Raw genomic sequence first — 21,437 nt, 5'->3', positions numbered from 1 at the left:
AATGATTGGAAGAAGGTGAGGTTAAAGAATTTGATTCATGTAGCGATTTGCTGTCAAATTTCCCTCAATCACAACTGATGTAGGATATGTCCCCACACCATGACACTACCACCACCGAATTTGTTGAATTCACGTAGTACACACAATGTGGGCAAAACGCTCATTTCGACGACGATAAACACGTTGTCTTCCATCTCGTCGGTGAAGAAGAAATCGTGATTAATCGCTGCACCACACCCGTCTCCAGTTTCCCAACTTCCACGGCTGTAATGTATGGCACCAACGCAAGCGTCTCTGTCGATGAATCTGTTGCAAAACAGGGATGATACCTGGTCTTCTGGGTCGGATTCCAGCCACACGAAGATGGTTCCTGACAGGCTGGTCCGATATCCTCTTCAAACCAGGGATGCGTCCAGCAGTCTCCAAAGCTGTCATTGCAATGGCGTAGGTGGAAGACGAATGTAGCGTTCCTGTGCATGGGTGGTAACACTTGGTCGGCCGGTTCTAGGACGGCCTGCAGTGGAATTGAACTGTGTGTATCGGTCACAAAGGCGGCAAATGGTGCTGTGGTGGACGTTGAAGTGGCGTGCCACAGAAGAATGCGATTCCCCTCGTTGGATACGTCCAATGGTGCTGAGTCTCGGCATTTTCAAACTTGAAAAATGTTGACAATTGAATGACAAATTATTGGTTTATGCTTGCATTTTTATAGCCAATACAACGAGTTACGAATGCCATAACTTGCACGTGCATTTTGCTTTACTGTTTTCCTCCATGCCATTTTTGAACAAGTGTGAAAACAATGCCGTTTAAGACATTGCGAATCGACAATGGCTGCGTTTTGACGCACCGTTTGTCGAATATCAGGACACCAACATTTTCCAGTATCCAATTTATATCCAGGATTTTTTGTGTAGTCAGGTGCAATGAACTGCATACTACCTGTGCGTTTCTTTTTTTGAAGAGTGTAAGTGGGCGAGCATTTTAAAATCGGCATAGACGAGTACAAGCAGCAATATAAGTGCAATAATCTTGGACGCGACGTTAAACCCCATTTCGGGGCGGTCGGGTAGCCTGGTGGTTAAAGCGTTCGCTCGTCACGCCGAAGACCCGGGTTCGATTCCCGACATGGGTACAATGTGTGAAGCCCATTTCTGGTGTCCCCCGCCGTGATATTGCTGGAATATTGCTAAAAGCGGCGTAAAACCACACTCACTCACTCACTCACTCACTTAAACCCCATTTCACATCACCACCTACAAACTATACATTTACTATATTATGTAACTTAGCTGGATCTGGTGTTCTACCATGCACACAATCTTATCATCCCAAACTGGCTTCTATAGAAAATATTGCTCAGTGTGGTCAAGCGATATCTACAAGGAGACTATGTGTCTGCCGCTGAAGCTGGATAGCAGTACCTATTGGAAGCATGGCATTGGACATTACTGTTTACAGACTGGAGTGAGTGAGTGAGTGAGTGAGTGAGTATGGTTTTACGCCGCTTTTAGCGATATTCCAGCAATATCACGGCGGGGGATACCAGAAATGGGCTTCACACATTGTACCCATGTCGGGAATCGAACCCGGGTCTTCGGCGTGACGAGCGAACGCTTTAACCACTAGGCTACCCGACCGCCCCATTTACAGACTGTAACATCTGTCTGCACTGAAGCTGGCTGGCTGTACTTTACACTGAAAACACTGGTTATGTTGGCGATAAAACACGACTCCGAGTCGCGGTATAAAAGGAATCCGATCAAAGAGTTCGAGAGAAAAAACACGTGCAGCATGGACCAACTGGAGTCATGACATGTAAAATTGAACAACTTTGTCAAATTGAAAATCAACCTGCCCCGGTGACTGCGTGGGAAAACAATAGGTTATAAGACCTAACACGATATAAAACCTAACCCTGAGGCTGCACGTTCGATTCTCGTCATGGAATTTTCATGTATAAAATATGACTTTTAACCAATCAAAAATCAACATTATATTCATATTAAAATTAAAACCTCAAAACAGGTTTAGAAGTCACCCAGGTCAAAACCTTGATTTGGAACATGAGCTGGTTACTGATTTACTTCCCATCTGGGTTTAATCGAGGCTGTCAGGAACCTAATGCAATATAGGGTATTGTGATGATAGGTTTATAATTCTGTTAACACACTGAAACAGTTTGAAGAATGATTTGGGATGATGAATAGAATCTTACCATTGCGAGTTTTAAACTTGTATCGAGTCATGTTGATGGGGTTTTTTTCAAAGAGATTCTGTGTGTGCACCGGGTATGTTCCATAAGCCACGCCCCCGTGAACATCCGCGTTAGAATTGGTCTTCTTCAACCCATGCGTGTCATAAGAGGTGACTATGCTTGCCATCAGAGGCGACTAACGGGATCGGGTGGTCAGGCTCGCTGACTTGGTTGATGCATGTCATCTTATCCCAATTGCGTTGATCGTTAACCATGATGCCAGTCTCGAATATTTACAGACCGCCGTCATATAGCTTGAATATTGCTGAGAGCGGCGTTAAACAACAAACAATCCATAAGTCATGACTCACAGATAATGGATCAGGGTCACGCAGCAGAATAACAAGGGAGTGTTCAAGTGTTGAAAACGCCAAGGCATACAGCGTTTCTACTGCCCTACATCCCTACATCCCAAATACATCCTCACCATTCATCCTTCAATGTTACATGCACATAGCGAAGGATGCAGATATATATATATATACAGCTGAGTAATTTTGATAAAGGATGTCCCTGTTGTTAAAATTGGTCCCTAGGAACATATGCTGGCTCTAGGAGGCTCCCCTATGGATTGGGTGGTCAGGTTCGGTGACTTGGATGGCATCGTAACCCGACGGTATGGATCGTTATTCATAATATCAATCACAGATTCGGCGCACACAAACAAACAAATAAAAAAAAGGTAACTTGCACAGCTCACACGTTGTGCAAGGCCGTTTTAATGGATTCTTGAATGGGTTCTTCCACCAACAACACTTTCATGGCAAACATACATCGTCACCTTGTTGACAATACGAGGGCTGGTCAAAAAGTTCTAAGCCTGACTAACTTGTATTTGGTCTGTTGAGGTCGTTTATATATTAGTGACAGCCAGTTGAACGTGATAGGGGTCCAAATGGTCACAGAAATGGAACAGAGCGAGCACCGAGCAGTCATCAAGTTTTTAACTTTTGAGAAACGTACTCCCAAAGAAATGAATGGGGATAAGTGCCCTAGCTATTCCACTGTTAAACTGTTTAAGCCTGTTTAAGGAGAACAAGGCTTGATGATGACCCTAGGTCTGGACGTCCCCCATCCATGAAGATTCATATCAAGGAGATAGAAAAACTTATACTGTCAATTAGCCAGACGTATTGCCATTGCTGTACTTGAGGAAGACACAGGTCTAGCCTGGATACATTGAAACTATTATTCATGAACATTTACAGATGAATAAGATATCTGCTCGTTGAGATTTAGAGCTAACTGAGGAGGATTTCGTCAAATTCAAAAAGAGATTAGTGACGGTTGATGAAACATAGGTCTACCACTATCATCCCGAGTCAAAACGCCAATCCATGGAATGGCACCATACCACTTCTCCGGCACACATGTAATTCAAGTCTTCAAGATCAGTGAAGAAAGTTATGACCGCTGTGTTCGGGGATGCAAAAGGTGTGATCCTTGTTGATTACTTAGAAAGTCAAGAGACAATCACCGGTGCCTACTATGCTGATTTGCTTCATCGCCTGAGAGAAGCTATCAAAGAATAGCGGCGAGGAATGCTGACTGCTGGAGTTCTACCTCTTCTGACAATGCCTCTTCTCATACCTCTCGACCTGCAAAGGCTGCTGTGCGACAATGTGGATTCGAAGAGCTCCATCACCCTCTTACTCGACAGTCCTGGCACCAAGTGGTTTCCACCTGTTTCCTAAACTGAAAGAATACTTTCGTGGAAAGCGCTGTGACGACAACGATTACCCCAAAGCTGCCGTGAATGGGGTTTTTTAGGGTGGTTTCAGAAAACTTCTTCCTGACTGTAATTGAAAAGCTTCACTATCGATATGATAACCGTATTGAAAAGCAGGGAGATTATGTGAAAAATAAAATTAGAAATGCTTTCACAATTGTTGATTTTATTTGTTAGGGTAAGAACTTTTTGACCAGCCCTTGTAGAAAATGGTTGTGAGTGAGTAAGTAAATTTGTTAATACGTCGCTTTGAACAGTATTCCATTAATGTCACGGCCTGTCAGCTTATTGTGGGAAGAATATCCGAAGTAATGCAGGTCTTAGACGTTTAGCACTTTGGTGAAACCTAAGAGCACGGTTATGGTGCTGACAAACCTTGAAACATACGGGATACGTGGACATGCATCCGCCAAGTCAGCGAGTGAGTGAGTTGGGTTTAACGCCGCTTTTAACAGTATTCCAGTTATATCGCGTCGTGTCAGCTAATGTGGGAGGAAAGCCCGAAGTGATGCAGGCCTCAGACGTTAACCACTTCGGTGAAACCCACGAGCACGGTTATGGTGCTGACAAACCTAGAAACATAATCGGGGCGAACCGGGACTCGAACCCACAATCATAGGTTTCTGACGTGCCACCTGAACGGATATAAAGTACTAACAATAAGAGTAATGTCCCAATTGATTTACAACATCATATCACGCCAGTAATGAATTGTGTATATAGAATTTACAGCTATAGCGAACGAATTTTCCACATAAAGGAGGCATAAAACTCATTATTTTCATACAATAGTAACAAGACGATGGGGTAGCCTAGTGGTTAAAGCGTTCGCTCGTCACGCCGAAGACCCGGGTTCGATTCCCAACATGGGTACAATGTGCGAAGCCCATTGCTGGTGTTCCCCGCCGTGATATTGTTGGAATATTGCTAAAAGCGGCGTAAAATCATACTCACTCACCACATCAGAAACAAACTGGTCAAATTCAGTCGGTGGCTGTTACTTTCAGCTATAACTAAGACGTAGCCCTTCTGAGAAATGCAAGTCATTTTGATAAGATCCAGTTCGTGACTTTGATAAAAGGGCGCTCCTTTCGTTCTTCAGAGAAATACGTTATCTTATCTGCTCAAAAGATATCTAAAAAGGTCTATCCTCTGCTAAAAAAAAGTGTATTTAAAGACGCATCAGGTGTTCAATCGTCCTTGTCATCACAAAAAGAACTACTGAAACATGAAGGTCTTCATCGTTCTGGGGCTCTGCGCTCTTGCTGCTGTGAGTGTGTCGTCTTTGTCGAGGGAATGGGATGTGTTCATTCGTAAATTGATTCACAGAAATTTTTTTTAAAATCAATCAGTTTTTTCGGCAGTTGACAAGAAATAGTACTCGTTCTCTGTCGCTTTGAAAGAAACGCTATTCAAAGAAGGCAAACGACAACAGCAGAACCCATAAGAGATCGAAAATTTGATATTCGGGCGAGGTGGGGTTGAACACATAAATTGTCAATATTGTTGAAAGATGTGTTTTTTAAATATGTTTACTTCACCTGTTCCTATTTTGCGATGATACACAGCATTCGTTCACAGCGGGTTAACACTCACTCACTCACTCACTCACTCACTCACTCACTCACTCACTCACTCTTCCAGGCTCAATTTAAACCTATCGACATCATCAACAACATCCTTGGCTGGAACAGCGACAGGATCCACGGCTGGAGCTTTGAGTACCACAGAACCCATGTAAGTACGATACAGAACCTCAGCATCTTTGGTTCAAAGCGGCTTTAAACCCAACTCACTCACTCACTCACTCATCATCTTGAGTATCTTGAGTATCGGGTGGTGAGAAGTTTAAGCGTCACAATTTACTGAGGAGTTTAAGCGTCCCAATTTAGTGAGAAGTTTAAGCGTCCAAATTTTCTGAGGAGATTAAGCGTCACAATTTACTGTGGAGTTTAAGCGTCACAATTTGCTGAGAAGTGTAAGCGTCAAAATTTACTGAGGCGTTTAAGCGTGACAATTTGCTGAGAAGTGTAAGCGTCACAATTCACTGAGGCGTTTAAGTGTCACAATTTACTGAGGTGTTTAAGCGTTAAATTTTACTGAGGAATTTAAGCGTCACAAATTACTGAGGCGTTTAAGCGTCACAATTTACTGAGGATGTTAAGCGTCACAATTTACTGAGGAGTTTAAGCGTCAAAATTTACGTACTGAGGAGTTTAAGCGTCAAAATATACTGAGGAGTTTTAGCGTCATAATAAACTGAGGAGTTAAAGAGTTGCGTTCTTTAGGCATCCGAGAATGATCAATTTCATATCGACCAATGAAATCACTAACTGTAAGTCGACATTAGCCAATTAGAAAACACTAGTTTGCGGCACTAGTTTCAAACTGGCGACTTCTATTCCAGACTTTGTTTTGAAAAATATTTTGACAAATTTCTCGATTCAAAATTTGAAAGGCGAACCAAAAGAAATTATGGAATTTTCTAACAGATGACCGAATTGTATGGCAGTACTTCTCTCCCGTCTCAAATGTTAATATTAATATTATTGGGTAGAAGAATTGTGTTGTAGGGCTTGATGTTTTGCAAAGATAATCAATTCATTGTAATTCTGCTGTGTTATCTGTGCCCTTGATCCATAAAGCGAGGTGCGGTGGGGTAGCCTAGTGGTTAAAGCGTTCGCCCGTCAGGCCAAAGACCCGAGTTCTATTCCCGACATGGGTACAATGTTGAGCCCATTTCTGGTGTCCCCCGCCGTGATATTGCTGGAATATTGCTAAAAGCGACGTAAACCACTCACCCATAAAGCGAACGCTCTGTGGGTCGTGGCTGTAGAGGATACTTGCAGAGAATCCTGCTCGAGTGTTTTGGTGTTTTATTTATATCAAGTCAGTGTTATGAGGATATCAAGTAAATATTGGGAAGACATCAAGTCAACATTATGAAGATATCCTGCAATTGTAACAATTGATTTGATTGGTCAGGATCTGATGCTGGTCAGGAACGCCGACACCTGCTACCTGGTGTCAGTGAACAGTGACACCGAGAAGCTGCTCCAGCACAAGGACTCCAGGGAGAAGCTTGAGGTACGTGTACACCCCACACGTAATTCAAAATTAATAGACCGCCTCCGTGGTCTAGTGGTAGAGCGTCCGCCCGGAGAGCGGAAGGTCCGGGGTTCGCGTCATACCAAAAGACGTTAGAAGATGGTACTTGTTGTGACCCTGCCTGGCGCTCGGCATGAAGGGGCTAAAACAAGGACTGGTCGGCTCGGAGTCAGTATACTGTGTCTGAGTGGGGTATTCATGTTTAACTGCGGCATGGTATCTCAGTGGGCTAGCACTATAAATCGGCATCAGTCCGGATTAGTACAAGCAGCCACACAAAGACACACACGTACATGCACGTCGCTTTATAAGTGCAATAATCTTGGACGCGACGTTAAACCCCATTTCACCACCTCAAAATTAATATACCGTTTTTTTATTCGCTTCAACAAAATCAGTTATGATACTCTCGTGTCTGGTTCATCGATCACTTGATTGTCTGGTTTGTTAACAGGCTGGCGTCGCATGGCAGGAGTACCGCTGTGCTGGGTCAGGCAATAAATACTTACTTTTTTATACAAATTGTATGAATGGCGGGTGGTACCGGTAGGGCAGGACATTCTTTCCATTTTCGCGACGCCTGGTGTCATCACGGGTTGGCAGTGGTCCATTTGTAGCGGCCATAAAATTTCTGAGTCCCGTGTTTGGATTCGAACCTCGGACCTTCTGATCCGAGGTCGGACGCCTTGTCCACATGACAAAAGAGTAATCCCGTCAGCAAGCTGACAAGGTAAGGATGTCATCTGTGGGATGGCTCCACGCCCTGCTTCACATTCATATAATTTCCATAGCTATTTGCCCTTTACGCCAAGCGGAATCTGTTTCGGCAGAAAATCTAGTATGGTTATTCTCTTGCAATGACAGTTTATATGTACAGGGATAATTAGTCTCGATTAACTGCCGGAGTAGATTCAGTTGGGCGTAAAAGGCAAGGGGTAAAACTGATACGAATGGATCGGTGATGACATCAGGTGTTCGCGAAAAGGGTAAGAATATCCTTCACCTCATCTTCTTAAAGTTGCTAGACTCCAGGGGGTAGCCTGCGGTTTGGTTTAAACCCTACCGTTTCAAGGCTGCCAGATGCCCGCTACTTCATAGGCCTTCATAGGGCTTCATTGGCCTTCATTTGCCTCCACAGGACTTCATGGGCCTTCACAGGCCTTCATTGGCCTTCATAGGACTTCATTGGGCTTCATGGGCCTTCATGGGCCTTCACAGGCCTTCATAGAACTTCATAAGAATTCGTAGTACCTCATAAACTTCATAGAACTTCATGGGACTTCATTGGCCTTCATAGGACTTCAAAGGACTTCACAGGAGAAAACTCGAGAGATGTTAGTGTATGACATTTCAGCATGCTATAGTTACCGGTTTTCCAACATTCCATGAATGACTTCCGATTGTGTCAGCGTGAAAACTCTAGCTCTCTGATCTGATCAATAAGACGATCGTAAGTCAACACATCTTCCCGAGACAAGAGAGTCAACTGACTATTAAAGTCAAGTTTCCACCCTTGCCGACTTCGGCTGGTTTTAAGGAGTTACATTTTGGCTGGACTAACGAGTCTATGCATAGTCCAATCAAAATCGCGCAACGGAATCGTAATCCGGTTCGTAAAAAACTGTTGTGCAGATTTCGGTCGATTACAGGATTTGCAAAGCATGTGTACCGCCAACTCGGCGTCAACAGATATTTTCCAAATCTTGTCCTGTTTTTAATCAAGGTGCGCACGTGATTTGATGCATTTCGCGATGTAAGACCTGTTTTATCACAATATAGATCTTGATTATCGATCAGATCGTCCTGACTGGACGCCACTATTTTGTTTGGAGCAAATGCAAGTGATACGAGAGGTAGAATCTGATTAGTCCATAGAAGAGGCTAAGAAGGGACATAACTCGTAATAGCCACTGGTTGCGCTACGATCGAGCCCAGGAATTACAGCCGAGTTCGGCAAGGGCGGAAACTGGACTTTTATAGTCAGTTAACTCCCTTGCCTCGGGAAGATGAAGTCAACAAGGACTGACGACAGTCGGATCACTAAGAGATATTTGTAAAACGGAACCAGGGACTTTGTTATAAACATCGTTGTAAACTCACGAATCAAATTGCGGTAAAACGAAAGCTGTTGTGACGGAATAGATAAATAGGGATTACTTTTGAAGAGAGTGTCTAGTTAAAGCTGATTTTGGTCTAAGGTTTCCCTGTTAGTTATAATGACAGAGGTGATCATAATCATAATCATAATACATGTCACGCTGGTTTCTCCAGGATGAGGTCTACCAGCAGATCAAATCCCACACTGGCGAGAGCAAGGGCAGCCTTAGCGAGATCCGCAGCAAATACCACGACATCCGCGCCGTCGCCGAGTGCTTCAGGCACACCGTCTACGATCTGACCATCACCCCCAGCTCCTAAACGTTGCACAGGGTGTTCTTATTGTACATTTATTTGGCTCATTAAAGCTGATTTATAACGCTCGTTGTTATTTATTGTTTGGTGAACGATTTTCACAATGAATGTTTTCCTTCCATGCATTCTTTGCAAGTAGATGTCGCTATATCTAAAGCGCTGGGCGCCGTTCCTCAAAGCGATCGTAGTGAGAAGACGATCGTAACTCCCATACTTTAACATAGACTCACGACAGCCGTAACGCTACGATCGCCTTGAGGAACGAGGCCCTGTACTGCAAGATGTACAGTGCTGTAACTTTAACGCCGCACTCAGCAATATTCCAGCTCTATGACGGCGGTCTGTAAATAATCGAGTCTGGACCAGACAATCCAGTGATTAATATCATGAGCATCGATCAACGCAACCTGGGTCTTCGCCGTGACGCGCGGACGCTTTAACCACTACCCCACCGCCCAATATATGCAGAAACGTGTGGCAGCTTCATGTATTCAGTGGTTTAAAGACATTTCCCTTGATTTCCTGAGATAATCAAAGTAACTGATTTCTTTAGAGGTGTATGCAGGGGCTGCACAAACCCTTATTTCACCTTTTGTTTATGTGTGTCAATCCAAAGGTGTAAACATATAATGGGATTACACGAAATGTTGCGATATCCGTGGGCCACAGCACGTGACACGACAGACCAATCAGGGCCGAGTATGGTGAACGGGTCGTCCGTGCAGCATGTGCAGATCAGCCTTGTCTTCCGTCCTGTGTGGTCGATCTGAATAAATGTTTAGCGTGGCGGCGGGCAGCCTTCCTTTTCAACACTTACATTCGGTGACAGGTGAAGAATGTTTGAAGATACAACAAATGAAAATCCAACGTGTAAGTGAAAAATGTTTGTATATCTTTTTTATGACAGTTTTTGTTGAGTGTGCCACACGGAGTCATTCCAGCATGCCCGACCCAGAGGGAGAGAATTCGGGTGGCTCTTGGAACCCCAAACAGCTTCCACTGTCGGGGGAGGATTTAATATGCCAGTTAATTAACCCCAAGCAAATAACATTTTCTGCATACATCGAAAACATTTACGAGATTTGTTTTGAGTTTTGACAGAAGTTCATTGACTTGTACGTATTTCACCACCAGGTCACTGTGTTGAGTGCTTTTGGTCTATCTCCGTGAATTAACGTCAGACTTTGAAACTTACAAGGAGTATTTGACAGAAGAAATTGACAGAACAACTGTACGTGAACAAAACGCAGCTGACCCGTGAAGATTCCGGGGTAGAATAGGTCTTCAGCAACCCATGCTTGCCGTAAAAGGTGACTATGCTTGTCGTAAAGGGCGACTAACGGGATCGGGTGGTCAGGCTCGCTGACTTGGTTGATGCATGTCATCGATCCCAATTGCGTGGATCGATGCTCATGATATCAAGCACTTGATTGTCTGGTCCAGACTCGATTATTTACCGACCGCCGTCATATAGCTGGAATATTGCTGGGTGCGGCGTTAAACAACCAACCAACCAACCATCCGATAACACCTTTCCCACAGCTGTCGATGTCCACGTTATATTGAATCCGGTGTCTACACCAGTGACGATTTGCGATTAATTGCTGTCGCACTTGGTAACACTCAACAGCAACAATTGTACCATATTGCGTCATCCCAGTACAGGGAACCAGATAACCTCAGCAAGTATGATGCCAAGGAATGGTTGACACATCAGAACCCTATTGTTGTCGCCCTGTTACAATCACTGACGAATGTTAGTAGTTATAGTTGTGCAACAAAACATGTATATTTGGAACGTGCCTATGAACACTTATATGGTGCAAGGAATAGTAATGTCATTTGCCCGTTATCGTTTGCCATGAACCTGTTACTATATTATGTTACAGGCAGTAAAGTTGCTTGCAATCTGTCGTCCATGACGAGTCCATTTGGCTCTTACCAAAGCATACTCAAGTGCATCAATGAACAACAAGCTGCCATGCCTGAAAAGTGTCCAACAGCAGGAGATATTATAACATGTTTTTACAACATCTACATCTACAATCATTGGCGAGTGAGATACGACGCTAAAGCCATGGTGAGTGTTGTAACGACATTGCTCTACATTTTCCCACCAGATACTACGTTGCAGACAACACCCCATCTCAGTCCATGCAACTGGGGCGGTCGGGTAGCCTAGTGGTTAAAGCGTTCGCTCGTCACGCCGAAGACCCGGGTTCGATTCCCGACATGGGTACAATGTGTGAAGCCCATTTCTGGTGTCCCCTGCCGTAATATTGCTGGAATATTGCTAAAAGCGGCGTAAAACCATACTCACTCACTCACCATGCAACTGGTTGACGTATGACGTCATATATCTGCAGAATACACTACCCTCTTTTATATCTTCATCTATTGATGTCTTTCGTCATCAACGTACAAAAGTGCTAACTGTAATGTTGCAGAACAAGGTACAGATGGCGTGAGTGACACTTTTGATTGTGCTGTGTTGCCTGATCCACCCACAGCTATGGATGACACCCATTACACGGTGAGTCGGGATGACGATACATCAAAGATCAGAATCGTGAGATCAGATAGGACACCATCCATATCTTGTTCATATATGTCAATGGAGGTTGTGCTACGCAGGATTTTGGAAGATGTTGGTGTCTGATTATTTAGATCATGGTGTGTGATTGGATGTGATGGCCTACCATATAACCTTGCTTCGCGTGTGATAGACAATCATTACACATGTTCCATCTGCAATGCCACCGATATTCATGGCGTGCCTAAATAACAGAAGCATCTGGATGATGACCATTACCTACCATGTCACAATCCACAGGAACACCGGACGTTCGGAAACATCTTATTGCTCCCAGGACCCGAACACATGGAAATAACATGGCAAAGACAAGTTTTAAATTATTGTGGGATGTAATCCTTAAAGATCTTGCCATCATGCTGGGTTTCAGGTCAATTCGAGCCCAAGACTCGTGCCGCCATGCCACGGACCATCATAAGGCTTGGCAGATGCTGGAGATGTGTCTGTGGGGGACGGGAGCTGAACTTCTCGTTCCTTTCATCAGAGACTGTAAGCAACATGGCAGGCAGGCAAGTGTGGCTCTTTTATATTCATGGTTATCATGTGCAAAGAACAGGAACTACCTTTTCATGGCCGATGTTACTTTACCTTTATCATGGCACTGTTTCTATTCCGGTGTGGCATGAGAAGAGGAAACGAGAAGTTGATCACGGATGCACAGACATATAACAATGTAATAAAATTCCTATCAAACTGTTCTTATTGTTAACATTATTGTAATACATTTGCATAGCAGTATGGTTTACTCATGAAGGGCTATTATTCAGAAGTGAATACAACTCTTGAAAATCCATTACAATGTGGTCACAAACTGAAAACCGAGGGTCGGGAAATACGGAGGTCATTATTCAATGCCAATTGAACCGCAGTAAGCTCCCCTTACATTGGGAAAGGTGAACCTCACCACAGCAACACTACGCAGCTGTAGAAGTATTGATCCTTAAACACCAGTTATTCCCCCTTACGTTATATCTTAAAGAGGCAGAGCAGTTTTCAGGACAGTATTTACATATTCAGACAAACTTTAAAAACACATATTGCAGTGTGTGTACCAACTTAATGAACACAAATGAAAGGTGTGCGTAGTTTGGCATCATGCATTACCAACGTTTCATTTCATTAATTTTACAGTCAATTGTAAATTGCAATGCTGGCAAATATTTAATATATTAAAACTTTTAGGGTGCGTTTTACCGTTTTGTCAGTATGAATATAGGTTTTTCAAAAGTTGCATATTATCAATTTAGTGTTTAGTTATTACCTGGTCTAAGGTGTCTATGTTGCTGCATATTCTCTGCCAGTGCTGTTCTGAAGGAAGTCCCGGCGGCATCCACATCTGTATCCGTCTGTTTTTGGCCTCTCAAACAATATCTCCCCCTTCACCCCTGAAATCCCCCCCCTGACGCCGACAAAGAAATGTGATTCTATGAAGTCCTTCACCTCTGGTGGACTAGAATTCCGCACATGATGAGTGACCGTGACACTAGCATACCCTGAGTCATCTATCATATATTTTCGTGATATAGTTCATTGTGTCGTGTGTACCAACTGCGTGGATCCTATAAGATTGTGATATGTTCATAAGTTCTAACCGTAATGTTGTATGTTGCATAACGCTGTATCTATTTCCACAGGGCCTTCCGAGCTGACGCCATCTGCTATGATGAAACTATCATCTTAAGAAGTTCAACCTGCGTTTGCGATTCCATTAAACTACTTTTGTTATACTGTACACAGGTTCAGGCAAAAAGCCTGGTCATACATTTAAGGGATCGATGCTCATGATATCAATCACTGGATTGTCTGGTCCAGACTTGATTATTTACCGAACGCCGTTATATAGCTGGAATATTGCTGAATGCGGCATAAAATCACAAACATACATTTAAGGATTGACAGTGCCTCACGTGAGCAAATTCCATGATGCGCGAAGAAGCCTTCTTGGTTTCTCAATCTCAGTTGATGGCCGGGGCGGTGGGGTAGCCTAGTGGTTAAAGCGTTCGGTCGTCACGCCGAAGACCCGGGTTCGATTCCCCACTTGGGTACAATGTGTGAAGCCCATTTCTTGTGTCCCCCGTCGTGATATAGCTGTAATATTGCTAAATGCGGCGTAAAACAATACGTCTTTGGTTTTGCGTCTTCGTCCTACGTATTCTTGCCATGATTTCTATTCTCACCAAGGGCCGAGTGTTAGGCCAATTAAACGGGTTTAGTGAGTATGTTTGCGGAATGATCATCCTGTTTCTGCCTCAACACAATTGAACCAAATTGTTCCACTTTGGCGCTTATCTGGGCAGAACGGAAATTTGTGCTGCGACGTTTAATTATCAAAACAGACCATAGGCAACTGCGCAACATAATATTTAGAGCTTTCATATTATCAGTTTGATGTGGAATCAAGCAACTCGGGAGGAAAAGGCACAGAACTATGGAGAAAGCCGGAACCAGCTATTTGGTGAATTTAAATTTAGCAATATCTTGTGTAGTTGAGCAGAATAAATGTGTGCCAGCCACCAGTCTTCTTTGTTATTCATTACACTACACAAATCGGGGACCCGGGTGAGAAGTGGTCTTCAGCCGCCCATGTTTGTTATTTGAGGTGACTAAAGGGTGTGTCATTGTATCACTGGTGTCATAGCTGAAATATTGCCGAGTCAGACGTGGTAGATGAGAACAGTGAAAAACCGCAAAAGCAATTTCAAGCTAGCAATCATCATTTGACAACCAGTGTCGCTCAAAGACATAGCATCCACATTATGAACTGCAGTAGAGCACTGGTTTGTTCCTGAAGTTGACCACTGGTGATTGCTAGCTTGAAATTGCTTTTGCGGTCTTTCGTCGTCTCTTTCGAACAAGATGTACCACATAATCGGCCGGAAATCAGCAACTCGCAGGCTCGTGTTCCAATTGCGTGGATCCATGCTCATGATGGCAATCACTGGATTGTCTGGTCCAGACCGCCGACAAGACACAAACAACTGAACATAATTGCTTTGTCTTCGATTTATGAACTGATGAAAAGCAGTCCTGGTTACCATGGAAACGCCAACAAATTATTTTGTTCTTTCCGGATGTACGAGGGCAAGCAGGTGTGTTCAATAAATGGGTCATCAAAAGGGTAGTGAATTGCTGTGAAGTCGCAGTTGGTACCAGCTGAAATCGTGTGAAAGAACAGCGCCATTAAATCTGTGTATATACATATAATTTTGGTTTTGTTATGTAACGCCGACTCGGCAATATTCCAGCTATATGACGGCGGTCTGGAGCAGACACTCCAGTGATTGACATCACGAACATCGATCCACGCAATTGGGATACAATGACATGCATCAACGAGCCTGACCACCCGATCCCGTTAGTTGCCTCTTACGAAAGGGCGGGTTGCTGAAGACCTATTCTACCCCGGGTCTAAATGTATATACAGTAATAAAAATCGCAATCGGACATTATTGTTGAAACATGTGTCTGGGTTATACAAACATGCAGTCACTCAGGGTACCGTTGTACAAAGCGATCTTAGCGCTAAGGTGACGGTAACTTCCATACCTTAACAGTCGTAGTGCTGAGGTTGTCTTGGACATTACACATGTTTTTGTTTGTTTAAAGCCGCTCTCAGCAATATTCCAGCTGTATGACGGCGGTCTGTAAAATATTTCTGAGAAATAAACTGAACTGTAAGTAATCGAGTATGGACCAAACAATCCAGTGATTCACATCATGAGCATCGATCCACGTAATTGGGGTACGATGACATGCATCAACCAGGTCAACGAGTCTGAACACCCAATCCCATCAGTCGCCTCTTACGGCCAGCATGGGTTGCTGAAAACCAATTCTACCCCGGATCTTCACGGGTGACACGACATGTTCATCTACATATTTAAGTAAACAAAAACACATTTGAGTAAGGTATGTCATTAAACATCAACTCAAATAATATCTAGTACACATACGTCAGTATATGCACTTGCATACGCACCCGCACCCGCACCCGCACCCGCATACACGACACTGCAGTAGATACTGTTGACTAACCTTGGGTGTATGCAGTAATAGGCGGATCTCCAAAAATCCGATTAAACTGAGTAAAACAACTCCACTTTTTGACTGCTTCGGAGTGACTGAAGTATCTGGTTCACGGCTGAAATACGTAATAATTAAAATATTATAATCATGTAGAGGGGAATGTCCGCAGAGCCATTATTTTTAAGGAATGGGGAGTTCCGAGGATATTTCCCTACTTAAAACTCATCTCTACTTTTTACACGTGACAAAATATTCTGTCGTGGAAAATATTTGAAAAATAAACCAGGACAGTTGTGTGATGGGTCCTAAACTTGTATCGCTTGCACATTGTTAATACATGCTGACATGCACAGCTCCGAACAAGGATTTGTTTTTTCTCGTCAAAGGTTTATCTTATTGCAATAAATATGAGTGAGTGAGTTGGGTTTAACACCGCTTTTAACAGTATTCCAGTTATATCGCGACGTGTCAGCTTAATGTGGGAGGAAAGCCCGAAGTGATGCAGGTCTCAGACGCTTACCACTTCGGTGAAACCCACGAGCACGGGTATGGTGCTGGAAACCTATAAAATTGAACATCGTTGTTTTCATATTATTTTGAGCTTTGAAGCATAATGCAAAATCATGAAAATATTTAATAGTAAAATTTACGCCACACATTTATGTGCCGCCGTAGCCAAGTTTGACAATCACACCTTCTCAAATCAAACGATGCGGGTTCGAACCCCGCTGGCGACACTTGTCAATAAATACTAAAAAATAGTTCCGTCTATTTCAAGTGGAAATTAATTCAAATGTCGGTTCAAGATAATGTATAGTTAACAAACAATTCTCCATTCCTGAAAAATAATGGAGCGTTCATACAATAGAATGACGTCACAGATGTGTTTTAATATATTATAAATATATATACCGAACATATGTAGGTACTGGAATCTGCTCAAATGCGATTTATTTGTTTCTCGAGCGTTGATCCGCACGCATTTCAGTAATCATTCTCAACTCCGTGGTGAGTATACAACCCAAGCTGCGTAAGGGTGCTTGAGGTTGTTTTTTCATCCACCCTCCTGGGAGAACAGAGGCACATTTGAACAAAGTCACTTATCCAGGATGACACTACATGCTTTGACGCTTGTGTTTCGGTATATGAACATATTCGTATTCAACGTAAATGTACTGTGCCCTGGGTGTGGGGACGACACGACAAAGACCTGTTAACATGTTGGTCCACAGGCTGAACTACAACCCGGCTGGCCTGGCGCTTTTGACCGCTTGCCCACTCCGCCCTCAATTATATAATCTAGACAAAAGGCGGGGACAGGTCAGTGCTTCGGATTCTGTGAGGTTAGTGTCCATGCATTTATTGGTGTGTTTTGCTCGAGCATGCTTCAGCTGTCCTGTTATTATAGAAAAAAACGTGGTCACCAGTTGTTGGCCATCTATGTTGTTTGTTTGTTTGTTTGTTTGTTTGTTTGTTGTTTTACGCCGCACTCAGCAATATTCCAGCTATATGACGGCGGTCTGTAAATAATCAAGTCTGGACCAAACAATCCAGTGATTGACATCATGAGCATCGATCCGCGCAATTGGGATCGATGACATGCATCAACCAAGTCAGCGAGCCTGACCACCCGATCCCGTTAGTCGCCTTTTACGAGAAGCACAATCGCATGTTACGGCAAAGATGGGTTGCTGAAGACCTATTCTATCCCGGATCTTCACGGTTCCACCGACTCACTGGTCAGTTGTTGGCAATACATGTGACATCAAGTCGAGTCCTTATTACCGCTGTTGGGGATCGCTTACCTTAAATCATACTGCTTCACATAGGGTCAACATTGACGCAGTTAGGCTCAGTTTCTGAAACATATTTAAAACTGCAAATTATTTTTATGTTGGGTTGACAATATGCGGTGTGTTCCCTATGCTAATAGTCTTTGTGGTTTAAGATCATGCTTCTACATGAACAGTTTGTAGCCTTTAATTCCACATATCATTTAAATATGCCTACCGACAATGACTGTAAAAGAATTGACCAATAAAAATCGAGTATTTTCCAAATTCAGGGAAGAAAACTTGATTATCTGAATATTGCATCATTTTGCGTTGATAAATACAGCAGCTGCAGCGTGTTGGACTCAAGCAGGGATTGAAGAAATGTACTTATTTGAACTGACATGTTTTAACGTGGAAACCTTTGGCGTTGATACATGTTGTCCTTTTGTAATCATCGCAGAGCAAGTAAATCGGTGAAATTATGTAAATGTTTAGATTTTAAAACAAACAAATATACAAGGTGAGGACAACGATGGGAGTGGTTTCAAAGTGTTTGATGGATACGAATGGTCGAAAGTTAAAGCTTGATCAAGGCATAATGAATACCTATTCCAACCCTGATCTTCACGGGTCTCACCTGGTTCATCACAACGTGCGGAGTGGTCGGGTAGCCTAGTGGTTAAAGCGTTCGCTCGTCACGCCGAAGACCCGGGTTCGATTTCCGATATTGCTGGAATATTGCTTAAAAACGGCGTAAAACCATACTCACTTACTCATCACCACGTGCACGGCAACGATTTGGGTTATTTAATAAAAGATGAAAGCCAACTCATCTTAGGCATGAAGTGTTCGTCAGTCAAGTCAGTATCCTTTGCAAAAAAACCTTCACTGTTTCCCTCTTCTACATTTGTCATGATATTTGGTTGGTTTGTGTGTGGACATGAAATTAATCTCACCTTCTGTTGCTCATTGCTGGTGATATTTATCCAAATCCAGGCCCAAAAGATGTAAGGATATTCCTCTTGAATATCAGAAGTATCCGGCACAAATTCACTCAAATCCACGAAGATATTTGCGATTTGCTTCGCCGAATCACACCACGTCAGTGTTCAGTCAACCGACCTTCTCCTTGACCTCTTCCATGACCCGCACAGGAGGGACAGAAATTCTTTTGGGGTGGCATAAATGTATATTTTTCTTACTCACTTAGGTCAAGCATAGAACAGATTTGGAAGTATATAATTCTGAATCAGTGTGGTTTCAAGTTAATTCACCGGAGAAATGTTTTCTGCTTTGTGTCACCTACCGCTCACCGAACACCCCTACTGCAAATTGGACTGCTCGAGAGCACGTGATAAAACCTGCACTTGGTGTTTCTCGTGACATCGTCCAAGTTGGTGACATGAATGATCATGAAGATCTTCAATCAGCATTATTCCAGCTACATGACGGCTGTTTGTTAATAATCCAGTGATTGACATCATGAGCATCGATCTTCGCAATTGGGATACGATGACATGCATGAACCAAGTCAGTGAGCCTGATTATCTCTGGTATTCAGTAACTTCAAAACAAGTCACCGCCAGGTCTCCTTTTCAAAAAGCGACTGTCAAGCTGCAACTGTCGTAAGTCTGTGTTGAAGCACAGGAGTTACGATAGCTGTCGCGTTACTTCTGTCGTAAGTCTGTATTGGAGTATTGGAATAACAATAGTTGTCGCGTTACGTCTGTCGTAAGTCTGTATTGGAGTATTGGAATTACAATAGTTGTCGCGTTACGTCTGTCGTAAGTCTGTATTGGAGTATTGGAATAACAATAGTTGTCGCGTTACGTCTGTCGTAAGTCTGTATTGGAGTATTGGAATTACAATAGTTGTCGCGTTACGTCTGTCGTAAGTCTGTATTGGAGTATTGGAATAACAATAGTTGTCGCGTCACGTCTGTCGTAAGTCTGTGTTGAAGCACAGGAGTTACGATAGCTGTCGCGTTACTTCTGTCGTAAGTCTGTATTGGAATATTGGAGTATTGGAATTACAATAGTTGTCGCGTTACGTCTGTCGTAAGTCTGTGTTGAAGCACAGGAGTTACGATAGCTGTCGCGTTACTTCTGTCGTAAGTCTGTATTGGAGTATTGGAATTACAATAGTTGTCGCGTTATGTCTGTCGTAAGTCTGTGTTGAAGCACAGGAGTTACGATAGCTGTCGCGTTACTTCTGTCGTAAGTCTGTATTGGAGTATTGGAATTACAATAGTTGTCGCGTTACGTCTGTCGTAAGTCTGTGTTGAAGCATAGGAGTTACGATAGCTGTCGCGTTACGTCTGTCATAAGTCAGTGTTGAAGCATTGGAATAACGATAGTTGTCGCGTTACGTCTGTCGTAAGTCTGTGTTGAAGCATAGGAGTTACGAGTGAGTGAGTGAGTGAGTGAGTGAGTTGAGTTTAACGCCGCTTTTAAAAGTATTCCAGTTATCATCGCGGCGTGTCAGCTTCATGTGGGAGGAAAGCCCGAAGTGATGCAGGTCTCAGACGTTTACCACTTCGGTGAAACCCACGAGCACGGGTATGGTGCTGACAAACCTAGAAACATAATCGGGGCGAACCGGGATTCGAACCCACAATCATAGGTTTCTGGCGTGCCCGAGTGACGCAACTCTGCACAGCGAATCTCGGCGCCTTAGACGACTGGGCCACCCGTGCCCCCATAGGAGTTACGATAGCTGTCGCGTTACGTCTGTCGTAAGTCTGTATTGGAGTATTGGAATTACAATAAGTGTCGCGTTACGTCTGTTGTGAGTCAGTGTTGACGTATTGGAATAACGATAGTTGTAGCGTTGCGTCTGTCGTGAATCTGTTTTGAAGTATTGGAATTACAATAGTTGTAGCGTTACGTCTGTCGTAAGTCTGTGTTGAAGTATTGGAATTACGATAGCTGTAGTATAACGTCTGTCGTAAGTCTGTGTTGAAGTATTGGAATAACGATAGTTGTCGCGTTACGTCTGTCGTAAGTCTGTGTTGAAGTATTGGAATTACGATAGCTGTAGCGTTACGTCTGTCGTAAATCTGTTTTGAAGTATTGGAATTACAATAGTTGTCGCGTTACGTCTGTCGTAAGTCAGTGTTGAAGTATTGGAATAACGATAGTTGTAGCGTAACGTCTGTCGTAAGTCTGTGTTGAAGTATTGGAATTACGATAGCAGATGCATAACGTCTGTCGTAAGTCTGTTTTGAAGTATTGGAATTACAATAGTTGTAGCGTTACGTCTGTCGTAAGTCAGTGTGGAAGTATTGGAAAAAACGATAGTTGTCGCGTAACGTCTGTCGTAAGTCTTTGTTGAAGTATTGGAATTACGATAGCTGTAGCATGACGTCTGTCGTAAGTCTGTTTTGAAGTATTGGAATTACAATAGTTGTAGCGTTACGTCTGTCGTCAGTCTGTTATAAAGTATTGGAATTACAATAGTTGTCGCGTTACGTCTGTCGTAAGTCAGTGTTGAAGTATTGGAATTACGATAGCTGTAGCATAACGTCTGTCGTAAGTC

At 43.2% G+C, this 21,437-nt stretch overlaps 1 protein-coding gene and 1 long non-coding RNA gene across 3 annotated transcripts; both read left to right on the top strand.

Annotated features, from left to right (window-relative positions):
• Positions 1–5,096: 5,096 nt before the first annotated feature.
• Positions 5,097–9,570, top strand: LOC124116390. Its single transcript, XM_046477709.2, has 4 exons — positions 5,097–5,256; positions 5,631–5,723; positions 6,972–7,073; positions 9,366–9,570. The coding sequence occupies exons 1-4, from the start codon at positions 5,215–5,217 to the stop codon at positions 9,510–9,512; spliced, it is 384 nt and encodes a 127-aa protein (XP_046333665.1). The 5' UTR covers positions 5,097–5,214; the 3' UTR covers positions 9,513–9,570.
• Positions 9,571–9,889: 319 nt separating this feature from the next.
• On the top strand, positions 9,890–14,612 carry LOC124116378. 2 transcript variants are annotated; one of them, XR_007220340.1, is made up of 4 exons: positions 9,890–10,376; positions 11,396–11,586; positions 11,954–12,039; positions 12,470–14,612. It is a non-coding gene; the product is annotated as an uncharacterized LOC124116378 (long non-coding RNA). The 2 variants fall into 2 exon arrangements; XR_007220339.1 differs by lacking the exon at positions 9,890–10,376 and having other exon boundaries at positions 10,960–11,586.
• Positions 14,613–21,437: the final 6,825 nt, after the last annotated feature.

The sequence above is a fragment of the Haliotis rufescens genome, unplaced genomic scaffold (assembly GCF_023055435.1).
Source record: "Haliotis rufescens isolate VD_foot unplaced genomic scaffold, xgHalRufe1.0.p SCAF_13, whole genome shotgun sequence".
Taxonomy (NCBI): domain Eukaryota; kingdom Metazoa; phylum Mollusca; class Gastropoda; order Lepetellida; family Haliotidae; genus Haliotis; species Haliotis rufescens.
The sequence above is the reverse complement of the archived record's forward strand: the minus strand, read 5'-3'. Positions and strand labels throughout refer to the sequence as shown.

Bases quoted from the DNA above. Each gene is read 5' to 3' on its own strand.
- LOC124116390 (XM_046477709.2), top strand. From the start codon at position 5,215: ATGAAGGTCTTCATCGTTCTGGGGCTCTGCGCTCTTGCTGCT. The intron at 5,724-6,971 runs GTAAGTACGATA...TTGATTGGTCAG, and splicing joins TTGAGTACCACAGAACCCAT to GATCTGATGCTGGTCAGGAA. The intron at 7,074-9,365 runs GTACGTGTACAC...TGGTTTCTCCAG, and splicing joins ACTCCAGGGAGAAGCTTGAG to GATGAGGTCTACCAGCAGAT.